Source organism: Hyposmocoma kahamanoa, unplaced genomic scaffold (genome assembly GCF_003589595.1).
Source record: "Hyposmocoma kahamanoa isolate Upper Pololo Valley unplaced genomic scaffold, ASM358959v1 62, whole genome shotgun sequence".
Classification (NCBI taxonomy): Eukaryota; Metazoa; Arthropoda; class Insecta; order Lepidoptera; family Cosmopterigidae; genus Hyposmocoma; species Hyposmocoma kahamanoa.
This window is the reverse complement of record NW_020653850.1, coordinates 12,970,378-12,992,705: the sequence shown is the minus strand read 5'-3', so window position 1 is coordinate 12,992,705 and position 22,328 is coordinate 12,970,378. Positions and strand designations below refer to the sequence as shown.

Below are 22,328 nucleotides of genomic sequence, written 5' to 3'. Positions count from 1 at the left end.
TTTCAGTACAAATCGGCAATTTCATACTTTAACCCCTATTATAATAAATGCATAGTTGTGAGAAATATTTACATTGAAACCATAACGTGTTTATATACTTCGAAAATAAAATCTACTTCCGAATAGTGTAATTTATTAAATTAATTCAGATACAATATTTTCGTATTTAATTTATATCTTTCATAGGTAGTCTACATTCTTTATTGGTTTTTTGGAAAATATGTTGTTCACATATTATCATTTCTCTACGTTTTAATAAGTATTGAGACCTTTTATTATCATTGTAATTAATTTTAAAACAACGTACACGACGTAACTTTGCAAATTCCACTTGAATAAATAATATTTTTACTTGTGTTACTATCCATGATTTTCTTTGTTTTGTTGCTATCTTCTTTAGTGCCAATACATTTTCATTTATCCTGCCTAAAAACCTTTTTCTTACCACCTTCACCAGTCTGTACAATTATTCACAGTATGTGAAATATGTAGAGTTGCAACGAATAAAAGGTTACTACTGGGTATTCGGCATATTCAATTATTCAGCCTATTTTTTACTATTCGGCTGAATAACGAATTTTAATAATTATTCAGCCAAATACCGAATACATGACAACAAGAGTAAATTATCATATAAATTTTATTAATGCTAAACATACTTTGGAAGTTCGCGAAGATGCAATTTTTCGTTTCTTTACCTAAAAGATGAAATGAAATGTAAAGGTGCCTACAGATACGATCGACATTGACGATCGATGTCGATCGACACTGCCGAAATGGCATTTATTTCTAAATCGAAGATGGCAGACACGACAATTCAAATAAAAGCAATAAGAGTATTCGTAATGAGCACCCCCAAATACCTCGAAGACGATACCCAACTTGTCATTATTTGAAAAATCGTGCCCACAATTGTACCTTGAAAATGATACCCATATTGCATTTTTTGGAAAATCGTGTCAGCCATCTTGCATTTACAAATAAGTGCTATATTCGTAACGAGCACCCCCAAATACCTCGAAAACGATACCCATATTGCATTTTTTTTAATCGTGTCTGCCATCTTAGATTTACTAATAAGTGCTATATTCGCAATGAGCACCCCCAAATACCTCGAAAACGATACTCAACTTACCGATATTTGAAAAGTCATGTCCGCCATCTTGGATTTAGAAATAGGTGCTATATTCGTATTGACTATCCCCAAATACCTCGAAAAGGATGCCCATATTACATTTAAAAAAATCATGTCTGCCATATTAGATTTACAAACAAGTACCATATTCATAATGAGCACCCCCAAATACCTCGAAAACGATACCCAACTTGCCGTTATTCGAATAATTGTGCCTGCCATCTTGGATTTAGAAGAGAGTGCCATATTCGTAATGAGCATCCCCAAATAACTCGAAAAGGATACCTATATTGCATTTTTTTAGTAAAGCGTGTCCGCCATCTTGGATTTACAAATAAATTCTATATTCGTAATGAGCACCCCCAAATATCTCGAAAACGATACTCAACTTGCCGTTATTTGAGAAATCGTGCCCGCTATTTTGCATTTAGAAATGCGAAAAGTCGTGTCAGCCATCATGTATTTAAATATAAATTCCACTTCCAGAACCATCTTGGATTTAGAAATTAATGCCACATTCTCAATAAGCACTCCCAAACAACTCGAAAACGTCTAAAATTCTCGTTGTCGATCGACAACGATCGACTATGTCGATTATGTCATGTATGACATTGTCGATCGACAATGACGATCGACATTGACGATCGACAATGTCGATCGTATCTGTAGGCACCTTAACTAAGATATTTTTCTAAGAGATCCAAAAAAGATAACATGTCAAATGAAAATTATCTACTTTTTACGCAAGTAGTTTACTCACGACTAAATAAACTTTAGCAAAATCAACCAAGTATTGGATTTTTCAAAACACAATAAAATAAAATTTTGAATGTCAATAAAATTCAATCAAAATCGTTTGAAACGAAATAAACAATTACTTTCTTCATTAAATCATAAATTTCAATTAAAAACTTGAAAATTAAATTACCTTTTTCATTTCGTTGTACAAAATTATTTATCATAACTGAAGTTTATAAATGTAAGTAGTAAGAGAGCGTTGTGGTATGAAAGATGATATAATGACCAGGATAAGGAGGGGGATGCTTCGATGGTTTGGTCACGTAGAAAGAATGAATGCTGGTAGATTGACGGCACAAATTTATGGAGTGATTGTGAATTGAGGCGTGAGGAGAAGTAAACCTCGGTGTACATATATCAATTAGATAGGGGATGTCCTTAAAAAAGGCAGGGTACCAAGAATAAGACTGATGGAAGGAGGCGAAGGAATTTTCAAATTCACGGTCTCTGCCTACCTCAGTGGGTGACAGGCGTGATGATATGTGAAAATGTATGAAAATAGTAAGTAGTATTTTTCGTGTCGTATACATACGTTAATCTGGCCGAATAGTTTATTATAAGACCGAAATACTATTTGTTGTTACACTAGAAATAATTATTTTGTCGTAAATTTATTATGCCAAAAGTCAATGGCCAAATACGATAATTTCGTAATCTCAATGGAAATATCTAATAATACCACAAAGTGATAATGACATTGTAATATCTCATAAACTTGTACAAAGAAATTTGCCAACGCAATTTCTCGAATACATTTATCACCCAAAGTCACATTTATAAAATATGTTTCAAAACAAATAGCTTTGTATGTCGGATAATCAATTACGGTGAATACTATATTAAACTGGATACAAGGATTTTCTTCGTATTTACAGAGATGACTGCTTTCAATCTGTTGATATTTCTCTGATCCGGTGACAAATAAACGGATATCTACTATATCAATATCATTTATTATTTGATATTCTTGATCTACACATACAATAAATTTTTGTATACGTTGTTGATAAGTTGAAAAAATATAGATCACTACCTACTACTATCATTCATTATGTACATACATCTTTACGTACTTCAACATTATTTGAGGCAAAAGAGGTGTAATTCCTAAATTGCGTCAAGGTGTGATATTGAAAATAATCGTGTGGTTTCAGATCAATTTCATGAAGCACGATTGAAAAATACATTTTTGAGAGCAATGTTGAACGTTGTTTTAAAAGCAAATATTTCAAATATTGTCTTGTCTATACCGATCCAAGCGACCGCGACAGACCGCCAGTCTTGCCGCTGTTTTTAATACGATATCGGTTGCATTCTGGTACTTAATACAATTGTGTGTAACTATTAATCCAGAAGTTTGTTATAATAATTAATACAAAGATCGAACACTCAGAAAAAACACTCAGAAAAAATTCCTTCGATCCGGTCGGATTCGAACCGACGTCTTCTTGCATACCGTGCCAGACGCTACACCAACTAAGCCACGGAACGAACCAACGGACCTCACGAATTTTACTATGTGCTTGCGTCGTGTCTTTGTACTTGGTCTTTCAACAAAGTCAAAGTCAAAGTCAAAGATGATTTATTCCATAGGTAAAATAAATTTACACTTGAAAACGTCACATTTAAGGTACTGCTCGTTCACTACGCTGACCTCCCTGAGAAGAACGAGCAAGAAACTCTAGGGATTGCTCTTTTCAAATAAACTTAAATGCTATGGAATACATTTTGAATCAAATTTGTGTGGATTCTGGAGCCATGTCGTCTTTCCATACATCTTTATCTAACACGTAGTCTTCAATTTTGTAATATGATTTTTCGATCAAAATATTTTTAATGTAGTTTTTAAACTTAGGAAATGATAAACTTAATATATGCTCCGGAATCTTATTGTAAAAACGTATACAGTTCCCCATAAAAGAGTTGTTTACCTTGGTTAAACGAAATCGTGGTACCATGAGTTTGGACTTAGCTCTAATGTTAATATTATGGATATCTTCTTTCTTATTGAAATTATGTATATTTTTACGGGCATATAAAATATTTGAGTAAATGTACTGCGATGCCACAGTCATGATACCAGTCTCCTTAAACTTTTCTCTGAGAGATACCCGAGAGCCTAGACGGTACACAGAACGAATCGCTCGTTTTTGCAATACAAATATGGTTTGAATATCTGCCGCTTTACCCCACATGAGAATCCCGTAGGACATTATACTATGGAAGTAACTAAAGTAAACTAGTCTAGCAGTACTAACATCGGTAAGCTCACGTATTCTGCGGACTGCGTATGCAGCGGAGCTTAATCTGCTGGCCAGGGACGATATATGTGGAAACCACTGAAGTTTACTATCTAAGGTCACTCCCAAGAAGACTGCTTTATTAACAAGGTCTAACTTTTCTCCGTTTATTTCTATGCTTGGACTAGTCGATTTTACGTTAGGTAATTCAAATTTAACACATTTTGTCTTCTTGGCATTAAGCAATAAATTGTTAGCATTAAACCAATAAACTACTTTAGAGAGGGTATCATTAATACGGTCATAGTTAATGTCATGTCTGTCTGTTTTAAAAATCAAGGATGTGTCATCAGCAAACAACACTATTTCGCAATGGTCCTTAACAAAGAACGACTTTTTAGTCTTCTTTTATTATTTTTCATAGATGGCGCTACGACTAAAAAGTCATTGAAAGACCAAGTACAAAGACACGACGCAAGCAAAAATAATTGAATATCAATTCAATAAAAATTTAATTATTACTCCACTAGTTTGTTATAATTATTAATACAAAGATCGAACACTCAGAAAGAAATCCTTCGATCCGGCCGGATTCGAACCGACATGTTCTAGCTTACCGTGTCAGACGCTATACCAACTAAGCCACGGAACGAACCAGCGGACCTCACGAGTTTTTCTATGTGCTTGCGTCGTTTTCAATTCAATAAAATATTAAAATATTAATCCACAAGTTATTGAAGGAAGACGAAGACGACGATACACTAATTTTGCCAATTTCTTCCCGTGTACATAGTTTCTCCTACTATGTTGTCTCTATATCTCTCGAATCATACATACATAATCGTGGGTTTTTAGACACTAAATCTACTAAGAGTTCGTCGTCAACAAACGGGACGCGCGGCGGCGCGGCACTGTTACAGGAGTAGAGATGTCGTTGTGCGACCTCGGTCGCTTGCGTTGCTCGGCGTCGTGTAAATGACTCTTAAATACAGGTGTAATAGGGTATTAAAGTTTGTATGGGAACTTTTAACGCGTTGTGCTATTTGCTTCAATTTGGTTTGGATACTTCATATACAAAATAAATAAATACGTGTTTTGGGGTTTTTCAAAACGACATACAAAATATACCACATTCGTATCTTTGCTGTGAGTTCCCTAAACCACTTGAATAATGTTTGCTACCAAAGTAAATTTACGAACATACCGGATTCGTATCTTTGCTGTGAGTTCCCTAAACCGCTTGAATAATGTTTACTACCAATGTAAATTTACTAATATACCAGATTCGTAAGTTGACAGTGGATATTTTACTTCAACTTCGTAAGTTCTGGTACTCTAAATTAACTTATATAATTTTGGTAAGTTTGCTATGGTGTATATCAACATGATATACAGAATCGTACAATCTGAGTTCTGTAACAGTTAGTGATAGAAACATGTAACTTTTCCACAGTGTGTAATACCACAATAGCTACAGTTTTTCATCTAAATGTCAATTTTTATAAAACGGCAGATTCGTAAGTTTGCTGTGGATGTGACGATAATGATAAATACAAAGATCGAACACTCAGAAAAAATATGTACAACTAATGTAAAAATTTTAGGCGGATAAAGACGCGGACAACAGCAACTGCTTTTTAAAGTCAATTTATAAAAAAAGTCAGTAATCTCCTTTTTATTCAGCTCACGTAGATTAATTCAGATTTTACATCTAATAAGTAAAATCTCTCCAGGATAGTAATTCAATGGGAATCTTCGGATAAAATATTCACAAATGAAATTTCCAAATGAAATTAAATCAATTATATATTCAGGCTCACAGTTTTCCATTAAAAGCCGATGTGTTTTCCGACATACATATAAAGCATGTAACGTGAATTTCAAATTCAAATTAATGCGTTCTTAACAAATTATTCTGCAGACTGTGGGTTTCATGATCAAACAATTGTATGTATAAATGTTAAGTACGCAGTACAGTATTTGCTGATAAGAAGGTAAAGTAGCTACAATAATCGATATAGGTACTAACTTGTTCTCTTAGGGGATCAGAAACGTGTGAAAATCAAGGCCAATTTTTTACACCACACCTAACGTAGGAAGGAATTACATCTTCATAACGTAGCTTCTTTTCGTTATTTTCCCCAGAAACTTGATATTTTTATTTTAAATAGAAAACTATCGTGTGACTCGGACATATCAGGAACTGAGGACCACGACGGACTGATTCAAAACATGTCGAGCAAAAATTCGACATAAATAAGTGAGTTATCCGTTAATTTAGTTAATATGGTATTTTGATCCATGTTTTCACCATAAACATGGACTTTTTACTGCTAGCTGCTGTACATACCTGCAATTCCTTATTTTTTTTGCTTTATGAACAATTTATACGCACGTGTAACAAAAACTATTGATAACAAAAAATTTCAACAGAAAAAAAACTCCGAAAATACATTTTGTTTCTCATTTCTCCATATAAAATGCCCAAAAGTCATTCTAAAATTTTCAATTTTTTTACGTTTTTGAACAACACCTGTTATGCACAGGTCTGCTACCTGAAGAAAGTTTCATAGAACACAGTATCCAAACAAAGAGAGGATTGAAGGATTGATTGATTGGAGGACTTACCGTGCGACATAGAATGCGTACGTGTGCCGTTGCGCTTCAGAAAGTAAAGTGATATCTAGGACGAAGACAAGGACTTATGAAATTGTAGGCAGTCAAGAAAGTGCGAGCAGGAAATAGTTACACATGAACCAAAATTCATCTTGTATAACCAATATAATTGAAGGGCCTATGGGAAGGACGGGTTGTTCCAGTACCCGACGCAGCAGCTCCTTCACGTTCTGCAGCAATTCTTAAAAGAGGGTATCAGAGCAGGCCAACTACAGGAATTCTTCTTACCAGCACAGGTCTGAGTTCTTGTTGAAATAGGAGAGTTGCTGGGAGCGGTCGGTGATTTCCCGCACGGCGCTTTGCAGCTCGTCGACGCAGTGTGTCCAGTCCGGAGACACGCGCGCCCAACAAGAAGGCTCTTTCAGAAATTCTGCACATAAGGTAAAAATAAAAACTTTCTTTTTGATTTACATTTAAAGACTTTGAGGTCAAATTATATATTAAAATTCACAATTTCACAAAATTCAGCACTACAGTGACTAAGTTGTTTCTTAATATTTTTTCTTAGATCTTATAATTTGAAATGTACTTATATTGAAAACGCAAACAATACATTTTATGATTTTCTATTTTAAACGTTGGCTATAGCATTATAATTATCCATTTTATGAAATCATGTACACAAAGTTGTTTTTAGTAGCAATAGAGCTCCTTGAGAAAGTGTTCGTCCAGCCACGTACTGCCACTTTACGTATTTCTGCCATGAAGCAGTAATATGAGCATTATTGCATTCCGATTTTGAAGGTGAAAGCACAGGCGCGCGAAAACCTGTCAACTTTATGTCTCTGGGTGACGGGCGGAGTGGCAGATCTTTGAGATTTAAAGCTTTGAGTGGCACGGAAACTGTTATGGATAGGCCTATTGTTTACCACCAGGCCTACGACTTGTTCATCTCATCACTTGAAATCATAAAGCTAGAGAATATTAATGTAATTCCTTATTATTACTGAACTTCTTGTACTATTTGATATGATTCTTACACTGACGTCACAGTACATTTATGAATGATAATGTTATCTAAGTTAAGAAAAAGTTTAATTTTTTTATGAAAAACAGTGACAGACGAGGAATAAAAATAAACTAGCTGTTCTCGACAGTCGTCTTCATAAAGTCTCAAAGCGCAATGTATATGCTTCTATAATAAGATTCCGACTGATATTCAAAATTTGCCATTTACGACATTTAAAACTATTGTGAAACAAAAACTATATACTAAAGGTCAATTATACAACTTCTGCGCACTTGGATGGCAAAAATCCGTGGTAGGGACCCATTTAGCTCTTTCAGGTGTTCTCGATCTAAGATGTTTAAATTAAATATTGTAGTGATAAATGTATTGAAATGTATATTTACAAAGAGCAACCCCTAGAGTTTCATGCTCATTCTTCTCAGGGGAATCTGCCTTACAAATGAGCAGTAGAGTTTGCAAGAGATTTCAAGTGTAATTACCAGTAATTACCTATGAAATAAAGATTATTTGACTTTGACTTTGACTTTATCTTTCTACTGAATAATAATAACACCAATCTAGTAAAATAATTGTATCTATTAATAGTGCATAGTAATAGCACAATCTTTACACTGTGGTAATAGTGTATAGTAATGGTATATTTATTCAGTTGCTAATCCATTCTTTACTTAGGAAACGAAACTATTTTTCCGGATTTAAATATATTATATGCTTATATTAGTTTTTTCCAACAAACCAACGTTTCGGACTCTTTACAGGTCTCATGGTCACAGTTGCCTTTTACGAAAAATTTAATAAGTTAACCGCTTATTAAGAATGAGGATAATTTATCAAAAGTATTTAATAACACCACGAGAGAAGATACATAAAGAGAATATCGATTTCGACACGAAACAAAGGCATGCTCTGAAACGATATACTCGTACGTTTAACATTGTACCTACATGTTTGTCTAACAGATAGTTGTGAATATGCGAAAGGAAATTATACCCTAACATTCATCAATGTTCGACTGAGTTGGATTCCTACAACATCGAATGTAATATCGAGTTAGATATTTTTTATATATTATAATGTTCTTCAAATCGTGATTATTTTTATTAAATACTTTTATAGTTTTAATTCGTTTAAAGGTTTTTAAAATGCCTATTTAGGTTTTTTGTTTCATAGCAGCTTTGAGTGACGGTAAAGACCACCTCAGTGGTCGAGTGGCTAGCACATCGGTTTTCATGGTGTCGCCGTATCTAAGATCCAGGATTTGATCACAGGCCGGGTCAAAATAGATGAAAACTAACTTTTCTGTATTTTCTCGTGTCAGGGTATTTGTGGTACCGTCCCATAACACAAGTGCTTTAGTTACTTACTTTATGATCGGAACAACGTATGTGACGTTGTCTAATATTTATTTATTTATTTTAAGTCTAGTTTTGCCCTTGCATTAGATTGACCCTGTTCTGTTTGGAAAAGTTACGTCCACGTAAGTGAGTGCAACATTAGAATAGTGAACCGAAGTTAGATTACAAGATAAAAACAATAATAACAATATTTCATTTTCAATACCGAAATGACATTGGTAAACTTTAGTGACCGGGTGTACAGACAGTTCCAATTTCCGAAAAATAAAAGTAATAAGAGCAAAGTGGAAAAATTTGCAGCTCAGTGATCACGAGACTGAGGGCTATTGTAAGAGCCTCATAAGTAACACGACCGTAAAGAAGTCAGTACTGTTCGTTCACAACAAAAAGAAGAGAAACAGCCGCGTGTCGAGTAACAGGAATATAAATCTTCGCTTTGCAAGCCGGGCATGGACCGAGAAATATCAGTTTTTTAATCCGTTTTAAAGGCGTATAATCGTATGGAGTTCTTGAGCTATACAAACAGAGATAATTATTTAATAGAATTATTAATGACCACCAGTTGCGGACATGCAAAATTTCTACACTATATATAATGAATAAGTTATATGTACGAAAGAAGTAAGTATTTTGTTATAATGATTCAAAGTCACTTTTGTTGATTAAATTTTTCATCATTTCATCAAATTTGTCATCACTTAGTATCGCTGGGGCGTAGGGATTCCGTTTGATAAATCATGGTCACTCAATTTTCCAAGTTATTTATACGAATAGACACTTCGGGAAAGGAAATAAATAATTTATCCAGAGTGTACCTATTTCACAAGAAACTCCGTTACTATCACCTCGCAGTGGTGATAACAGGGCTCCTTTAAAGAGAGGGTTTTAAGTCATAGTTCACCAAGCTGGTCAAACCAAATCAAATCATTTATCTCTTTGCGATACACAGGTTATAAAGACGTTAAAAGAATGAATTTTGTATCACAGTGTCACACTATGAGAATAATAATAATTCTTTATTCCGGACCATAACTAAACTACTAACTAAAATACTTATACTACTAACTATAACTTGCACTATCCAATGTTTCAGGATAGGACAATCATACCTTCCCGCTATAGCATTTAGAATGCTGTTTGTACTGAGCCTCACGCGACTCATCAGCGAGACAATCTTTTTGCGCATGATGGCCTGGAAGCTATCCGTGTGAGCCACCGCAAACATACCCGATGGACTACACCAGCTTGGCAGTCCCATCAGCATTGCATTATTATATTGCACGCGCAGAGCGTTAAAGGCCCGTTTCGTATACCAAACCCACAGGCAGCTCGAGTAAAAAGATTGACTATTTATAAGCTATAAAAAAACGTTGTTTTAGGAGTCGTAGGAGCATCGAGCAAACCTGCGGGCAAGCATATTACACCGAACCGCCGACGCCTTGCACTCCCTTTCAACATCCAGATCACTTGTTAAAATATGACCAAGATACTTTATTTTATCTGTGACCTTCAACGTAACTCTATTTAACATAATAGGAGGAACATAATACGGTTTGATTTTACCCGCATTAAACACCATGGCCTCGCTTTTCTTCGGATTGTATTCTAACCCATGTGCCATGGCATACTCCTCACAAGTCTCAAGCATCTGCGTTAACGCACTGACCGACGGGCTAAGCAACACCATGTCGTCAGCATAGCTTAAGTTATTTATGCAAGTGCTTCCCACGCAACATGCAGCATGCATGCTGCTGAGCCCACCTATCAGCTCGTTAACGTGCAAGTTAAATAGCTTCGGTGAAGTAAATTCCCCGTGCCTTACTCTCCGCACTTCAGTTTGTACTCAACAGATAACATATTAGCCCAGCTAATCTGATTTTTCTGATTGTTGTACCAGTGCCTAAATAATGCCACATATTCTCCCGGTATGCCTGTCTCACTTAATTTTTGCCATTGGAGATCGTAGATGACTCGATCAAATGCTTTTGACAAGTCGAGGACACAAGCATAAACGGGGGTTTTCCTATCTGTGTAATACCTGACCGGATGCTTCAGACACAGAATCGCACTATCTGTGGATAGCCCCGCTCTGAAACCAAATTCGGCGTCGTGAAACTTTAAGTGCCGTTCCAGTATACGTATCCAGCATACGGTCAAGTAGCTTGGCGGTAGTGGTGGCAAGCGAAATAGGTCGATAATTCGTTCAGTCAGATAGGTCACTTGTTTTATTCTGAACAACCGGTACAACAATCGTCCTCATGAGTGCCTCGGGTAGGTATGAGTGGCCCACAATAGGGCATAACCTCTCGCTGCCGGGCGTGGTTGCCGCCATGCTCGGTAGCGAGGAGTTCTGGGAGGCGGTGGCCTCCTTTTGCGGGGAGGTTATGTCGCTAAAGGAGGCTGCGGACCGGGTGCGCGAGGACGCGTACCCGCTTCGGCGCAGATGTACGGGAAGAAGGCTAAGGCAGTTCGCTGCTCGCTTGATCCCCTAGTGAGGCCAGCGGGCTCTGGACAGGGACTCCGAAGCCTGCATTGCACGGTCTCACTCGTCTGGGGGGCGGGTCGGAGGACAACTGACCTGCCCCTCCGTTTTCGCGGGAGCGCTAGTGCAAGCTAAGGCGGCCGGGTGGCGTCGTGGTGAATGTGCACCACAGACATTTATCTAGACAGACGCCGCAAGTACAGCAATTTGCATGAAAACCAAGCATGCCATTTTTTGTACCCACTATGACGTCACAAGCATTATTTGGTGATGGAAACCTCCTTTAGCTCGCTTTAAATCGATTCTACATAGAATAATTCATCATTTAATAGAATAAATCAAAGTCACAATCGACGAAAAACCAAGTTTTGCAGCTGTTAAAGATTACTCCAACTTTTATTTTGCTTTTTTTGCCATAATCGCATTTCCTCGTTTACAAACAAGAAAGAAAGAAATCATGTCGGAGCGTTTGAAAAAAAAATACAAACCGGGTCTCAAATGAGGATAGAATAATTTTTGTTCAAGTATTCGTTGATTACAAGTAAAGTACTAAAGTACTAAAAAAAAAGTACTAAAGTAAGATATTAATATAGGAGAAAAATACTAGAATAAGATAGTTAAGTCCTTTATTTTAATTATTTTAAAAAAATTTTGATTACTTCAAAAAATCAAGACTTTAATTTTTAATCTAAAAAAATGAAGACTTTCATTTTTAGTCGAAAAAAATGAAGACTTTCATTTTTAAACGACTTCAAGTATACAAATTTTTGTCCTTCCAATAAAATTAGCTTATTATACAACATCTTTTTGTACTTTTGTTCTTATCGATTAACTTAAATAATGAAAACGCACGTCAATATATGAACCGCGACTGCCTTAATTAATTTTACTTGATGGCTTTCTGTTGGTAATTGATCAAATTGATGAATGGCAAGACAAATGAAAATGTTACTGCTGACAAAATATGGTAAAATCTTAATAATCAGAAGAGGTTTACTTAATGAAGGCCTCGTGTTAAATTTTTGTGATTATTTCTCGGATTTCTAACTCTGCTACTCTGCATACTTGGATAGCATCTTAGAAGGGATAAACTAGACCACCTTCGTCCTCGAAAGCAACGAACTCATACGTATGACCAACTCCAGATTTTTGTGAAGACAACGTACTGTTAATTCTTTGCATTATATATATTTTTTATTACTCGTAACACATATCCGGCGATGTATGTAATCATTTGCTCACTATATTCGGACATTCGAGGCAACGTGCTGCAAAAATTATCGAAATTACAGATACTACTGCTAACAGGTACTACAAAACTGAAAAAAAAAAACGAAACGTTACTAAACGTTATAACAAAAGAGTTATACAATATTTTTATGATATTGCGAAGGTCATAATAATTTACGTCTCTTTGTTTTCAAAATCGATCAAAATCGAGAACAGTGTTGCCTAAAGTATATATCACTAAATGTTAAATTTGGTCAAAGAAATGTACAAGCGGCAGCACAACGTACTGACTGAATGCATTATACAAAAGTGTGTTCGTTCGTTATTCATGGCGTATTAACAACGGATCACAAATATATCGCACCAAGTAAAAGCCGCAATGTATTACAAATCATGAGGCATACACTCGGTTGCATATTTGTTTTCTCGAAATTCATACGAAACCAAAATAATTGTTTTAAAATAAATTATGCATCTTCTGATTATAAAATCACTTGCCCGTGAAAGGAAACTTTCCTGTTTACTCGTTTATTATTATTATTTATTTGAATTTAAGAAAAGGGGGGACCATATATTTAAATAAACATAGTCCTACAAAACTGTATATACAGTTTGACTGCAGGATTATGGTGCTTTTGCAGTGTAAAATGGCACAAATACGCATTTTTCGCGTTTTCGACTGGTGTTTATCTACGATAACGGATTTAACAGTAAAATGTTTTCTAAAGGTCTCCGTAATTTCACTACAGTCAGACTTGTCCCTCATAGTCACAGGCAGGCCAGGCTTTACATTCATTTGTTAAGTTTTATTCCAAAAGTCGCCAAATTTTTTAGCTCTATGAGTCAGAGCTAGATTGTTCGATTTAAATTAATCCTGCCTGTCCCGACACCGCTTGAGCTTGACTTTAAGACCTTTTTCGTATGACGCATTTGTTCGAAAACTTGACCACACGGTGGTTTTCCTGCAAGCTCCCATAGTTGAAACTGTAACCTGCCCTCACTGTGAGCTTCAGCGACATATGTATTCCACCCTGCTATACAGCGACAGATAGAAGCATTAGAAAGGGTGGCTATAATTTTACTGTACAAGTTATCAATAATTTTGAAGTGAAGTACCGTCACAGCAGTCCTTAAGAGTGTCCGGAAAGTCAATGTATTTAAGCTTACTGTTACATATCCTATTATATTCATTGATTTGATATATTTGCCTGTCCCATTATGTAAATAATTGTTACATATATTCTTTACAGGTTTCAATGAATAATATTACATTCTATAAGCACAGGGAAATGATCGGACCAAAACACATCATACATAAGTATAATCATGCAGTTCAATTAATCACAACCTAATACTAATAAAACATAATAACACTTACAAAATGTAATAATAACCGATTTAATAAGTATGTCTAATAATAAAAAAAATAGAACACATGAAATGTAAATTTTATAAGAAAACTTCAAAATTGTAGAATGTCATATCATTCAGGAAATTAAAGAATACATTTTTAAATTCTGCACATTTATTGCAATTGTACGTGAAAGTTTGTTGTAGACCTTTGTAGTAACATGTACACTTACTCTTATTATATTACTATTACACCCTTTTAAAGTAGAGCCGTTTTATATGGCCTATTAGAACGGCGCTCCCGATTGGTCGAATATCTGTTTGGGACTTCACATATCTCGAAGAAATTTTTCATCAAGTATAGTTTTGCTTCAAGTTGTGAATTTCAACTAATGTGAAATATTTTCGTGATAATCTATATCTTTTTTTTTAGTCCGTGCAAATTTCTACCTCAATCTTGAACTGTATTAACATCCGTGCAAATCGTCCGACTGCAGATCAAGCGGAATACTCTGCAAGCTATTTAGCTAATGCACTCACGTGCTCAAATACGGGCTCGCGATTTATCGCAACTCGAAGGCTTAAAAGCTCTACGTGACTATATCGCTTGCATTTTGCATGAAACAAACGTATTCTGTGATTGAATTTCTGTAAAACACTAGACTACATTAAGTGCATACCCACTTTCAGTATACTATTGAGTCTTCTCAGTCTCCAATGTCGTATTTTAAAAGTTGTGTCGCGTTTTGTCGATTTAATAATAAATTTATTTCATCATGATCATAATCATACCTTTATAACAAAATAGCTAACTAAAACTAAACTAGTTGCAATAACGAGTTCTTAAGTTTTGGCGCTTGTTACATATAAGACATGAAACATTTTGTAGTAAAGATACATGTACGTGGGACCTATACGAGTAGAAGGTTCGAAATGTTTGGTTTGTTTAAAAAAAAAAAACAAATATACGCGATGTAGATCCGAAAAAATGGTTCCATTTCCAAGGTGCAATAAGATAAGATTGTAGTAAATTCAAAAACGAATTATCCCATACCAGATAAAAAATAAATGTAAATGGGTAAATGGGGCCAATATTAAGAAAATATTGTCATGACTTATGGACAATTTGTTGAGAAGATTTATATTCGAGGATATGCATTTTTGCATAGACCTTTAACCTCGCAGGCTAGCCTTACGCCTCCAATCTTATTCTTATTAACCTTGCGAAGTTATCAAGCCGATTGTTGTATCAGTACATTGACATTAAAATTAAATAAACATTTATAGGACACTCTAGGAAACACCAACTGATTTATAGTAAGTACGTAAAAACAAATTGTAATGCATGTAGGTTAAGGTGGGAAACTAATTAAAGTGCTAAAATCTTATTATCAAGATTATAACTTTAGAATAGTAAGCTAAACAATTGTACTTTTAAATAGAAATAAACAGATTATATTTAAATTATATTTTTTAATTTTTTTTTACCTACAAATTCAGTTGTAGAAAAAAAAAATAGAAGTACTTGCCTCTTCTTAACGCAGTTTCATTGGTGCAAAGGAACCGCATAAGGGCGCGGGCGCCGCCGATTTGCTGATGTACCAGTTTTTGCCCGTCTGTGGGTAGGCATCGCTTGATCCACGAGTCCATACATGCCATGCCCGTTTGGTAAGCTCTGCACAAAACACACACATGTATTTACAAAATTGAATAGTAATGTAGTACGTCTGTAGTATGGTTGCGACTTACTTAATCTTAAAGTTCCTACTCAGAACAAAATATTACACGTCATTTTTTGAAATTATACTAGGAGCAAAACATTGCTCTTCAGAATGGGTACGGTTCTTTCATATAACAAAATATTCTTTACTGCGTCAGGTGATGAAAATAATAATACCTGGGGCGCACTATAAGTTTCTGGAATGAATAAGAAAAAAATACCATAAATGGTCAGAAATGAATTTATTGCTTCTCAAAATATTGTCCGTAATCCGTTAATGCACTTTTTCACACGAATGAACCAATTTTGAAAACATTTATGCCACTCCTCCGTGACAATCTCTGAAACATATTTTTCAAACTCCTCGACAGCCTCTTCAAGTGATGAAAATCGTTGACCGCGTAACTGGTTCTTTATTTTTGGAAATAAATAAAAGTTACAAGGTTGGCACCTTCCCGCGCGGGATGGCTCACAAGGTCAACGTAGTTCACCCTCAAAAATTCATTTATCTGTCTGGCCGTGTGAGAACTGGCATAATCGTGGTGCAAGACAATACGGCTATTTTTAAGGAGTTTGTCAATAACTTCCGGCAAACAAATGGTCGTATACCAATCACTATTCAAATTCAAATTCAAATATATTTATTTCAGATAAAAATTCATATAGTGTTATAAACAAAATAACTTAAGATCTAGCGTTAGTATTAATTAATTTTATATAATTTAAATAATTAAAATTTTATATAATTTAAAAGGATCCATCTACGCAGAAGTGGCTACCCAAATATTATATAATAAATTTAGACACCCTGGACAAAGCTGTGCCACAAAGTGATACTTCAGGTATTTGTGTATAGTACATAGCGGCTGCTTTAAACACCATGAATTATCTTTTCTTCACATTATATTTGAGGCCGTGAGAAACAGCATAAGCCTTACACGTGTGTAACAGCTTCCTTAGACCACCTATAGATGGACTCAACAGCACCATGTCGTCGGCATAACTTATATTATTGATGCAAACACCATCGATATGACAACCCACCTTAGTGCTATTGAGTTCGTCCGTTAGGTGGTTCACATAAATGTTAAAGAGGCGAGGCGAACTCAAACCACCTTGCCTCACACCACACTCTAATGCGTACACATCAGAGTAACAGCCAGCCCATCTGACGCTAATCCTCTGACTACTGTACCAATATTTAAATAATGAAACACTTAGGGAGCTACAGTGGTTTCATGCTGAAGTTTTTTCCACAGGATGTCAAAACACACTAGATCGAACGCCTTCGACAGATCCAAAAAGCTGGCAAACATTGGCGTTTTTCTAGATATATTCACGGTACAACGATTCTCCAAAGCAATAGTAGCCACGTGTCCAGTTTTATTAAAAAAAGAAGCAATCATCCGCTTAGAGGCACTTTGCATGCGCGCCACTTTTATTGGTTTCGGCTCATCTCGAAAGACCTATACGCTCGATTGCTGCTTTGTTTTGGGATCGTAACTATAAATCCATGTTTCGTCACCTGTTACTATGTCACACACCAAATTTGACGCATGGTATTGCATCAAGTGACGCGATCCATTTTTTGAACCTCAGTCAAATTGTGTGGAATCCACTGAGAGTACATCTTTTTCACACCCAACTGTTTGTGTAGTATTGATTGTATTTGACTCATGCCTATCCCTAAAGTTGCCCGAATCTCATGATATGTCACATGCCTATCTGTTTTGATTATACGGCGCACGGCATCGATGTTTTTGTTGTTCACATCAGTGGACGGGCGACCATCACGAAATTCGTCACAGAGATTCACTCGACCGCGTTTGAATTCTGCAAACCAGCTATAAATAGTCATCTTGCATGGTGCTTCATCGGCAAAAGCAGTTTGAAGCAGTTTGAAGCAGAGCGAAGCTCCGCTGAGCTCTTAAATTACACTTAAAGTCGTAGAAAATCATACTACGAAAATGCTCACGAGTTAAATCCATGGTGATGTAGACATCCAATTTGTAAAATGACGCCACAATGTCAACAAAAAAACAAGCGAAAGTTAGATGAAACAAATTGTATTCTATAGCCAAAGAGTTCAATTTTGAAATGTTGTAATTATTTTTTAAATATTGATTATATAAGTGGCCAGTTCCGGAAAACTTTTATTGCGCCCTATGTAATGAATTGTCTTACTCAGAAACGAGGTATGTCTTAGTATAGCAATGAGGTTACCCTAACGCATTACTACAGTAATATAAATTTTAGAGAATGATTGCTTCACGTTAATCCCAGCTCCAAGTTAATATACAAATGTAATGCACAGTACAGGTAAAAGGTAATGATACTATCTTTAATAATATTGGGTTAAATTATTATGGCATATTTTCTAAAATTACAATGAGTTAAAGATATAAAATGTGATCACGAAAACAGATCGTACTACTACTTTTATTAAATGTAATTTGGTTCTTTATAACACAAACTTCGGAAGTTAAAATTGATCAGCATCCACTTTTAAACAGAGTTATATGTTCTTATTTAGATCAAGATGAACATAAAATATAAACGGATGTCTCTACTGGCGTCTCGTATTCTGCACAAAGCCATAAACTTTTATGCTTAGATAAATAAGGGGTAAAAATGGGTCGGCCATTCAAAATGTCTTCAGGTAGGTAAGACAGTTCAATTACTTTTTAACGTCTCGGTTTATGAGGATCGCAGTAGATCAAGTTCATTCTACCAAGGTTTGTCGTATTCAATTTTCTTGCAAAAAGAAATCTTAAATTATCTATCATTTGCTCAGTTTTAATGGGCGGTTTTAAATAATACATGACTAGCATAGTTATTAGTTGAACGCGGAATCTCATACATTTAACAAATAGATCAACGCTTGGCCGCAACCTCGTCAGATATTAAACGACGATGTGGCCAACTATGTTACGGGTTTGAATAGTAAAGAGGTATCTGTTCACTTTAGTTGCCTTGAATTGTAGCTTTCGAGAAACTCAGGTGTGCATACAATGTATTATGTGGTTTACACCATTCATTTGCCATATACATCAGGAAGGATGAAGCGAAACGTTTCGTGCGAGTAAGTGGTACCGAGTGAGTGCTGCGGACTTTCTAAGTAGACCTGTCACACTAAGTACTGGGGCCTTACCATGAGATCTTATTACAGTTCAGTATAGGTTCGTAACGACAAAAAAGCGGGATGGTTATATACACTTCATGTAGCGCTGTCTCACAACGACTCATTTTAGGTCCTAAAGTGAATCGTAACAACAGTTCATGGTAAGGCCTCAGGTCTTTGAAGAAAAGGTGGTCGCATGCTTATTATCGATCGATTGCGGTGTCATATCGGCAGTGTCGATGTCCGTTGATAAGAAATCATGGTATATGAGCGCTAAGGCGAGCGGCATTGTATGGAGAGGTATAGGTATGTATATGTTTTTGCAGTTACGGATATGTCGAAATGTTTATAAAAAGTCGAATCTAAAGTCTATTCTATTCACAAAACAATAAATACTGTAGAAATACTTAGTGGGCGTAACACGTGTGCGAACAGTACGCGGAGTTCCGCATAATTGAGCTCAGCCCAACATCTCCAATTTGTAATTTATTTTTTTGATTTTTGTTATAAAGTAAACCTTAACCGAAAGTAAACCTTACACCGCTGCAATAAGGTCGACATTTTTTTGGAAGAACGTTAATGTGCGTAAATCATTTCATCATTCGTCGTCTTTCAGCTATTGCCGCTAGATGGCAGAATGTTAAATTTCAAAATAAAATCAAAACGTCGTAATCTGCTATGATAGGTATTGAACTTTCAACGTTATGCCAACAGGGAAAAGTTTAAATTACTTTAACAGTCCAAAATTTGTTACACCTTTTTAAATTAGACACTACGACCAATTATCAAAATTTCACAGTGTTTAACATTATAATAGTGTGGGGTTTGGCGACAGCGGTTTTGATGGTAACCGAGGCTTAAAGCCCTGCTATTGGTTTTTTTTTCTTCCGTGACCTTCTCACATAATTATTTTTTCTGCCGGGCAACTCGTCCGTCCTAATAGGTAAATTTCGATATTTTGAGACGAGAATTGGATGAATCTAATGTACACCAATTGTACTTGTCAACCACGTGTAATCTAATATTCCACTTTCAAACATTCCAAAACTCATAGGTTACCTGACAGTTTAAATTGTGTTTTAGGGAGAGCTTATATTGAACTCTTTAGATACACCCACAGACCAAATGATACACCTTATGTCTATGACCAGAGTTAGATGAACATATATGGAATCCTCACTAAATAACATGGGCACTATAACAAAACAGAGCACTGTTAAAAGTTTGACTTCATTGTCTGTCAATCCATTTGTTCGTCCAACCATCCGTCCGCCCTCCAAGAATCTAATTGACCCATTTTACTGCTTTTAAAACTTCATATTGTGTTTATTCTGTAATCTTTTACCAGCGGAATAGCAGGCGTACTTCACGGTACCATCCAAATTCGCTTGATATTCAAAATATTAGAACGCGCTTCGTATCATCCCTCTTATTGTACATATAACCCTGACATAAGAATAGAATACACAGGCTTCTTCTGATTAATCTCGCTCCATCGTCGACCTCGTCATGACTTAATAGTATAGATTGCGGCTCAAAACGAACCCATTTTTATTTCAATAAAACAATTTTGTTTATTCTACTGTTTCACGAGCGTTTTTGTACGACCGGTACGATAATATCTGGATTTATTTGCATGATTCGTTTCACATAGATTAGGTTCACCCTTCGTTTTGTTGGATTTCTTCTTAGTTGGTTGGATTTTGTCCAAACTTACACATGCAATATTTTTTTAAACTTTTGCATTATATTATACTTACTAACTTTGCCTGCAGAGATAAACGCAATGAAATCGATTTAATAGATGTTTGCACACTACCTTTTATCCCAAGATTTAAGCAACAACTACACTAGGTGTGCACGGGCACATCAATAGGGACAAAATACCGATTACATTGAATTTATCGCACTTATTCCCATTTGCAATATTGTTACGAATATATTCTTCTTAAATATAAAATTTATATCCGAATTTAATGCAGAACAATGTCATGAATGAAAATCAATTCGCTTTCAAACATAAGATTGATAACATTTCTGTTCGGTACATATGAAAATGATTTTCTTCCATATATTTATTTCAAGCTCGTTGCCTTTTGTATCCACAGACAAAAGTAAGTATATTAAAGGAACACGTAAACTCATACTACACCGTTAGTGTAGTGAGTGGCATAGAGGTGATTTAAAATCGAGTACTCTCGAATGTACATAAATAAAATATGGAAATTGATTCAAATTACTGAAATAGCAACTCAGAAAAAATGCAATGTTTGGTAGATGATAATTAAAAGTTATATATGTAGGGTTTTAATTAAATCACTTTACACCCAAAAGTGGTGATTCCACCCGTTGCTTCAATATTTATAAGTCCGGGAAAAAGGATAACTATTTATTAAACCATATATTAAATGTACCACTCCACTTGGCTAAAACATACTTAACAGCTAAATTGTTTTTGCCCATTTCAGAGGGATCCCTGTAGTCGAAGTAATTTGTTGACTATTATACTAATAGTGGAATCACCATCTTCGGATGTAACGCAATTAAGTTAACCTTGGCTAAGTGATTCCATTATAAGCTTCTTAATTTAGGCTTAAGAAACTTTATGAACGCTTATTTTTTAGATATACAAATCGAATCAAAAATTTTATTTCAAACATTGTCCATATCGTGTTAGTTACAAAAAACTAAGGCCTGTTCAGACATAAGCGTAAGAGACCGTCATTAAAAATAAACCTCTTCTGATTAATAAGATTTTACCATATTTTGTCAGCAGTAACATTTTCATTTGTCTTGCCATTTATCAATTTGATCAATCATCAACAGAGAACAATCTAGTAAAATTAATTAAGGCAGTCGCAAGTTCATATACTGACGTGCTTTTTCATTATTTAAGTTAATCGATAAGTTAAATAGGCGCCTTGACGTCGAATTGCGGACACCAGCCCGTTACACCAAGTACCAAGTAATCGATAAGTTCTTCCATTACAAAAGGACGTTATATAATAAGCTCTTTTTACTGGAATGACAATAATTTTAATATTTAAAGTCGATTAAAAATTTTATTAAACTTATAATTTTTTTTTACTATTATTTTTTTTTAAAAACAAGTAAAATAAAGGACTAAACTATCTTATTCTAGTATTTTTCTACTATATTACTGTTGTTTTTTTCAATTCTTTACGTAAAGGAAAAGGCAAAGGCATATAATATAATATAATATAATATAATATAATATAATATAATATAAT

The 22,328-nt window shown here is 35.2% G+C and overlaps 1 protein-coding gene across 1 annotated transcript in view; it reads right to left on the bottom strand.

Moving 5' to 3' along the window:
- Positions 1-22,328, bottom strand: part of LOC113229781 — a 106,928-nt gene that overhangs the window by 19,463 nt on the left and 65,137 nt on the right. Inside the window, exons 3-4 of the mRNA XM_026463462.1 lie at positions 15,766-15,911; positions 7,078-7,219 (exon numbers count right to left, since the gene is read on the bottom strand). Coding sequence (XP_026319247.1) covers positions 7,078-7,219; positions 15,766-15,911 — 288 coding nt within the window. The remainder of the gene's footprint in view (positions 1-7,077; positions 7,220-15,765; positions 15,912-22,328) is intronic.